We start from the raw sequence: 7096 nt of genomic DNA, 5'->3' as shown, positions 1-7096 counted from the left end.
TTTGAGAAGTAAGAACATATGCAACCTGTTTTGTGTAAGGTAAAATAGCATCTTTTTGTTTCGATCGTCGAAAGTATGCCCCCTCAAACCGAAATAGGTCTTCATTCTTCCATAAAATTTGGGCAAAGAGTCTAGAAGTCGGTCGATGGCAATACGCTTGTAATGGTCATGCATCATGTATGTAATTACTCTTCTATAAAAGTGGAAACCCCTTTAGACGCATTTCAAGTATGTGAGGACATCCTATATAAACCATTCTAATAAGTGTTTTATTTCGCTATTTCCATTGCGAGATCCATTCCATTCTCTTTCTTTTGTGTCTATATACATAAATGGTGACTAAACTTTTCACTAAAAAGTTCACATATAAGAGACAAGGCCAACATACACTTTGTGTTCTCTTTTTTTTTTTTTTTTTTTTTTGATCAACCACTCTCTGTGTTCTCTTAATTATGTGCAATGCAATACCTTTTTGGAATAACTTACAGTTGTATTATAAAGAATGGAAGGCACGTGTAACCACATTAAGTAATAGAATGTAGTAGAATGAGCAATTCCTTACTATGTTTAGATATTATGTCTATAATAATTTGTAATGAATATTAATTATAAAATTTAAATAAAAAATCACAAATAAAATGCCCTCACAATTTGATGCAATTTTATGTTGAATGATCATTACATAATATTTGACAAGGCGTACCAAAATATGCTTATGGTTTTTGGAAAAGTATCAATTTAGGTCTCGGTAACGGATTGGACATGTCATTCCTATTACTCCGTTAAGTTCTGATTTCTCCCTCCACGTATAATTGACAAAACTTAACCGAATAATATCAATGGCATGTCTCATTTCGTAATCGAGGTCTAAATTGGTACATTTTTTTAAACGTTAAACCTATATTGGTGCTATTTTATACATGGAACCTAAATTGATAGTTTTTAAAAACCATAGTCCAATTTTGCTACTTTATCCCATTTGATAAAAGAAAAAACTCAACAAGTAATGATACATCAAATTTTTTTTTTTAACTAAACATTACAACGGACATTGTAATGTAAGAATCATTAATACATTACAAGATTCGTTATGGTGTACAAAACAATCTAATCTTAATTGTAGAAATAAGAATTTACTGATCTTATATATGACTGATGCAAGAGATAAGTCAGTGTCACGGATACAGAAACAGATATGGACAACGTTATTTCTAAAACATATCATTCACAAAATAACCTTCAAACTGTTTCAGGTACGAACACGACACACAGGGACAAAACACTGAAAGGCCACGGAAGAGAAGTTTCCATGCAACATAGTGGATGGTTTCAATCAGAAAAGGGTAGAAGACCATTAACAGTAAAACCGCCGTCAACACAAATAACTTGACCATTAATGTAAGAAGCAGCAGGTAGGCAAAGGAATGCAACTAATGATGAAACCTCCTCGGGCTCAGCCATACGGCATATCGGCAGTTGAGCTGATTGCCCCTTATATGCTTTCAACATAGCCGGATCCTGATCAAATATAATTAAAATTATACAACTTAATTTTTGCAAAATCATTAATAATTGAAAGCAATATAATCACACATACAGGTTTGGTGTTGTGAGAAATGGTGGTTCTGGTTCCCCCTGGTGCCACTGTGTTTGTGCGAATCTTGTCTTTTGCCCATTCACACCCCAAGTTCTTTGTCAATTGGTTGATGGCTCCTGCACAAACATACATATATATAAAAAAAAAGAAAAAAAGTGTGGTTTATAATTACTGAGATGCAAGTGTTAGATCCTTTTCTTTTTCACTGAAATTAAGTAAACTGAATTCTACTAAACTGAAATTAAATACTACTGAACTGAAATTAAGTGACACAAAAAAAAAAAACAGGACCTTAGTTGATATTTAAAAATCTTACCTTAGAAAATCTTAGATGAGATATATATAATTGAGTTACACTCTTTGAAGTTTTTTACTCCGTGTGGTATCAATCCTATAACTGTATACTTTTTTCCTTTCTATAGACAAATTTTAATGTACTTATATTCACCAATCAAAATAGTTTTGTATACTATTTAACGGAAGATGATTCGTTGCAAGAAATTTTAGTTTATTCTATGAATAATAAACTCAACTAATCAACATAGTTTTACATATAAATTAATAGAAGATGATTGGTGCAAAAGAAAAATAATATGTAATAGAGTATTCTAAAATTTTTCCATTTCTTATCATTGGGTCCAAGTGGGCTGGACTGGGCCAGGCCAGGCTTGGCTTGGCTTGGGCCGGATCTAACTGAGTTTGACACCTATTTATGCTGTCCTAGTCCAGCTCAATCCACACCTATGCAAAATCTAATCCTTAATTTACGGTTTAAATGAGAAGCATAAAGTATGAGATTCCACCATATATGAAGACAAATTAATTATATAGCATACCTTTGGCCGCAGCATATACAGATAACATAGGTAATGAAACTATCCCAGCAACTGATGATATAAATATAATACTTCCGTTTCCTGAAGCTTTCAACATCGGATATGCAAGTTGACAAAGATGGTATGGACCCTCAAGATTTGTACTCATTATACTTGAGTATTCTTCTTCTGTACAATCTTCACATTTTTTGAACCTTATTATTGCTGCATTATTCACCTAATTCAACACAAAAACTAGTTAACTTTTTTTATTATTTGTCAACTTTGTCAACTTCAACTTTAAATATTAAATGGATAGATATAGTTTTGAATAATAAGGGCCCGTTTGGTTCAGTTGTTAGCTAATAGCTGTTGCGGTTGCTGTTAGCTGTTTCAGTTGCAGTAAGCCGTTAGCTGTTTGTAGTTGCAGTAAGCTGTTAGCTGTTTAATTACTAGTGTTTGGTAAAATTATATTGAATTGCAGTTGTTCGGATTTAAAATGTCTAAAATGGACATGTTTTAAATTAATCAACGATGAAATTATAAAAGGGAAAATGTGAAAAAATGTCCATAATGTTTACAATTAGGAATAATTTTACTCTTAACGTCTAAAATGATGCAATTTTACCCATAACGCTGGCAGCTAAGAGTAATTTTACCCCTAACATTGGCAAGTTGGGTCGATTTCAAATATTATTAGAAAACATAGATATTTTAGTTTTTTTGGCTTAATACATCATTTGCCCCATGAACTTCATGAACTTTCAAAGTATCCCGATAGCTCCCTCAGCTTGTATAAAAAGTTCAATTATTATTTCTCAAATTGACCCAATTTATCAATGTTAGGGGTAAAATTGATTTTGGCTGCCAACATTAGGAGTATAATTGCACCATTTTAGACGTTAAAGGTAAAATTACTCCTAGCTATAAATGTTAAGGGTATTTTTGCACCTTATCCTGTTATAAAATAAAAAAATGTGATACACAAATTAATAAAAATAATCTATATAAAAAAATAAAAAATTTATTAAACGCAACAAATGTTGTAGAAATATAAACAATGTTAAAAAATAAACATATTTTGTGGAAATAAAAAGGATAATTTTGTCAATAACAAATAACTACAAACAGTTGTTTATGAAAAGCTCCAAATAGGAGCTTTTCGTGAAACGCTTCAAAACGCTGCAGATTCCAGAAAAAATGCTAAATGTTGCGGTTATATAAACCTAACCAAACGCTATCTTTTCTACGGTTTGGAGTGAAACGCTAAACGCTCCTCCGAAAAGCTAAAACAAACACCCTCTAAGTAAAGTGTTTTTGTATTATACTTTGGAAGATCTTTTCGTTGGAGATATTATAAGTTTAAAATGGATAAATAGTGAATGATGAATTAAAGTTCAAAGTGAACTACTTGTAATAATGGTGGGTAAATTACATACGTGATATACAACATTTTCATATTTCTTCAATTTTGCATATAAAACTGTCCAACCCATTAAAGTATACAACCGATAATTGTGACCGGTCAATGCGAAATCAACGCGTCATGTCACCAATTTGACCTCCCTAAAAGTCAAAATAGCTGACGTGGCGTGTTGACTTTGCGTTGACCAATCAACTTTTGAATTTTAGTGAGGTCAAATTGCTATCGTGGCTTGTTGACCGGTCACAATTACCGGTTGTACACTTTAGTAGGAAGTCACCAAAAAATTGTATAATTATGTGTGCAAAATTGAAGGTTTTACACCAAATTATGAAATAGGACAAATGTTGTACACCACATATGTAATTTACCCTAATAATTACTACTAGAAAATTAACTTGTAAAACGGTTTAGTAGTTACATTAGTTCTAATTAAAATTAATATAAATTAATTCAATAAAATTAATTCTTCATTAAATGAATTAATTAACGTTTCGAAATTCTACCTATAAAAGTGATTTTTTTTCCTCATTCAAAATAGTGTGACCAACAAATAAAAGACATGATTGGATCACGAGAAGATATCAAGCAATGGGAGGAAGCTAGATGTCCAGTTTGTATAGAACATCCTCATAATGCTGTCATGTTGAAGTGTACTTCCTATGACAATGGTTGTAGGCCGTTTATGTGCAACACGAGCTCGCACCATTCGAATTGTCTTGACAAGTACTGCAAGTCACCTGCGCCATCTCCATCAAGATTTATCATGCCAGGAATCCTAGGTGGGCAAAATGATACCCCGGAGGACGAATCAAAGCATATGCTGACTTGTCCTTTGTGCCGTGAAAAGGTTTATGGTTGGTTTGTGATGGAGCGTGCGCGAGAATTCATGAACTCGAAAACTAGGAGTTGTTCAACCGAAACCTGTAAATTTAGCGGGGTCCGAACATCCTAATATTCGACCTTCAACTGTGGATAGGGAAAACGCAACACGTCTTTTCAATTTGCTTAGTACGTTGCCTTCCGTGAATCTACAATTAGATGGCAATTCAGAAGAAGAAGCACAAAGGTGGTGGTATTAGATGAGATGGATATTGAAGCGTGATGCTCCGTCAAAATTTGTTTCTATTTGTTTTTCTTATTTATTGGTTTCTGGTGATAATTCAACAAATATGTTTAGTTTTGAATCACGCTTCTGTTGTATTTTACGATTCAGTCTTGTTTGGATGGAGTGTTATTAAAATAAGGTAATGTAAGGTAAAATAAGTGAAGTGTATGAAATAACTTGATGTTGTGTTTGAATGGAAGGTAAGTTAAGTGATGATTTAGTAATGTTTGTTTCTCCATTTTTTTCGAATGGAGCGATGATTTAATAATGTAATTATATATAAAATTGCTCTTATATGTTTTCATTTGTATAAATAAAATGAAAGACAAAGGCTAATTTTAGAAGAAAAAATATGTACCATTATTCCCTCTAAATTGGAATGTAAGGAAAATTATCCAAAATTCACCCTCACATATTAATCACTATGCTTTTCGATTACACCTCAAAACAAACAAAGTTACTTAATTAAACTTAACCTCATTTACCATTAAATATCATCATCCAAACAATTTCTTAGGAAACTAATTTGATCAGATCTCAAATCAAGTTTAAGAAATTATTATTATGTTTCTGTTTGTGTGTTGTATTTTGAATTAATATTTCTAACGTATTTTCTCATTTTTGAGAATCTACTCCAAAAGAACATGAATATCACACGTTTAAAAAAAATCAACAATTATATGGTGTTTGAACAAGAATGTATATTTAAAGGGTTGATATTATAAATTAGGCATTTCATTCATTTGGGTCTTTAAACTAAAGTTTCAAAGTCAATTAGAATCCTAAACTATCAAAATCATCCATTAGGTCTCTGGACTAAATAAAAATCATCAATTGAATCCTTATTCTATCCTAAAATCAGAAACTGTGACCATTTATTATAGACTGTAATAATCTCTGTGTTGGTTTAAAATGAATTTGGTGAAAAGAGTTTAAAACTGTTTAATGGAATGATTTTCGATGGGGCCTTAATTTTGATGAAACTGTTCAACCGAATAAAAAAAAACACAAATATTAATTGCATTAAAAATATCTGGATGCCCTTAATTTTGGAGTCCTAGACGAATCTGTTAATAACATATTGATAGAGCCCGTTCGGTCTAGGGTGGTGTTGGGATGGAAAGCTTGAACAAGATTAAAAGATGACGCTATCAGAATCTAGAGTTGAAAATGAAGAGGAAGCGATTAATATGTATATATAAAAGACGGATTTCTAATGCACATGAAAACGTTTTTAAAGCCGTAAAACTCAATAAGTTGAAGTTTATGTTTGGTTTGTGGGAACTTACAAGGATATTGAGGTTTCCATCAAAAGCAGAAGAGACAGTAGAAATAAGCTTCTCCCTCTGTTCTCTAATGGCGAGATCACAGACAGAACCACTAACTTTAAAGCCTTTAAACTCCCACTCTTTGACCCTCTCTTTGATATCTTTGTCATTTCTTGAGCATATATGAACAGTTGCTCCAAATCCGGCTAGTTCTTCTACTATTGCATATCTGATTCACAGACAAAATTAACAAATTAATTAAAACATGTAATAACCAATTAAGATCATGTATAAACTAAGGAAAGAGTAATAACAACAACCCAATGCCTCTAGTTCCACCAGTGACAAGAGCATTCATCCCTCTCAGAGACCATCTTTTGTCGTCTGTCATTTTGGTTGCACAGTTTACAGATTTTCTAAATTCTCTATTTAATGTTTGTTTTTTCTGAAGGTTCTCTTTTGCTTTTCTTCCTACTCGATTCTTTTCTTATATTGTATAAGCCAGAATGACATGAATCGAGGAACATGTTTATTTTCTTTTTGTTCTTGTTATTTCAGATGTCCTCTTCATTTGGCTTTACTCTTCGTTATTTACTATAAAACATTAATATTCTTACTTTTATATTATTATTCACAGCAATTTATTTAACTCTATATACTCCACAATATATATTATATGTTCTTAATTTAGCTTTACATTTTTAAAACAAGAGAAAATATAATAAAGTTTATTTTAAATAAATAGTCGAACTAATCATAATTGATAAGAAATGCTACACAAATATTCTAAACATTTCCAGTGCTTACTAGTGTTATTATTAGTTTCCTCCTATTAATATAAATCAATTCAATAATTAATGGCGCCTATGTGACCCATGTCTCCAT

The 7096-nt window shown here is 31.7% G+C and overlaps 1 protein-coding gene across 1 annotated transcript; it reads right to left on the bottom strand.

Moving 5' to 3' along the window:
- Positions 1-1098: 1098 nt before the first annotated feature.
- LOC136206493 (tropinone reductase homolog) lies at positions 1099-6362 on the bottom strand. Its single transcript, XM_065997560.1, has 4 exons — positions 6233-6362; positions 2434-2650; positions 1598-1713; positions 1099-1518 (listed from the first exon to the last, which is right to left on the bottom strand). The coding sequence occupies exons 2-4, from the start codon at positions 2579-2581 to the stop codon at positions 1330-1332; spliced, it is 453 nt and encodes a 150-aa protein (XP_065853632.1). The 5' UTR covers positions 2582-2650; positions 6233-6362; the 3' UTR covers positions 1099-1329.
- Between the last annotated feature and the right edge of the window lie 734 nt (positions 6363-7096).

The sequence above is a fragment of the Euphorbia lathyris genome, chromosome 9, assembly GCF_963576675.1.
Source record: "Euphorbia lathyris chromosome 9, ddEupLath1.1, whole genome shotgun sequence".
Taxonomy (NCBI): Eukaryota; Viridiplantae; Streptophyta; class Magnoliopsida; order Malpighiales; family Euphorbiaceae; genus Euphorbia; species Euphorbia lathyris.
The sequence above is the reverse complement of the archived record's forward strand: the minus strand, read 5'-3'. Positions and strand labels throughout refer to the sequence as shown.

What these genes read in the sequence shown, in the direction of transcription:
- LOC136206493 (XM_065997560.1), bottom strand. Translation starts at nt 2,581, where the DNA reads ATGAGTACAAATCTTGAGGGTCCATACCATCTTTGTCAACTTGCATAT. An exon ending in TGTATATGCTGCGGCCAAAG is followed by an intron (nt 1,714 to 2,433) that starts GTATGCTATATA and finishes ATGTTTGTGCAG; the next exon opens with GAGCCATCAACCAATTGACA. An exon ending in TTTCTCACAACACCAAACCT is followed by an intron (nt 1,519 to 1,597) that starts GTATGTGTGATT and finishes ATATTTGATCAG; the next exon opens with GATCCGGCTATGTTGAAAGC.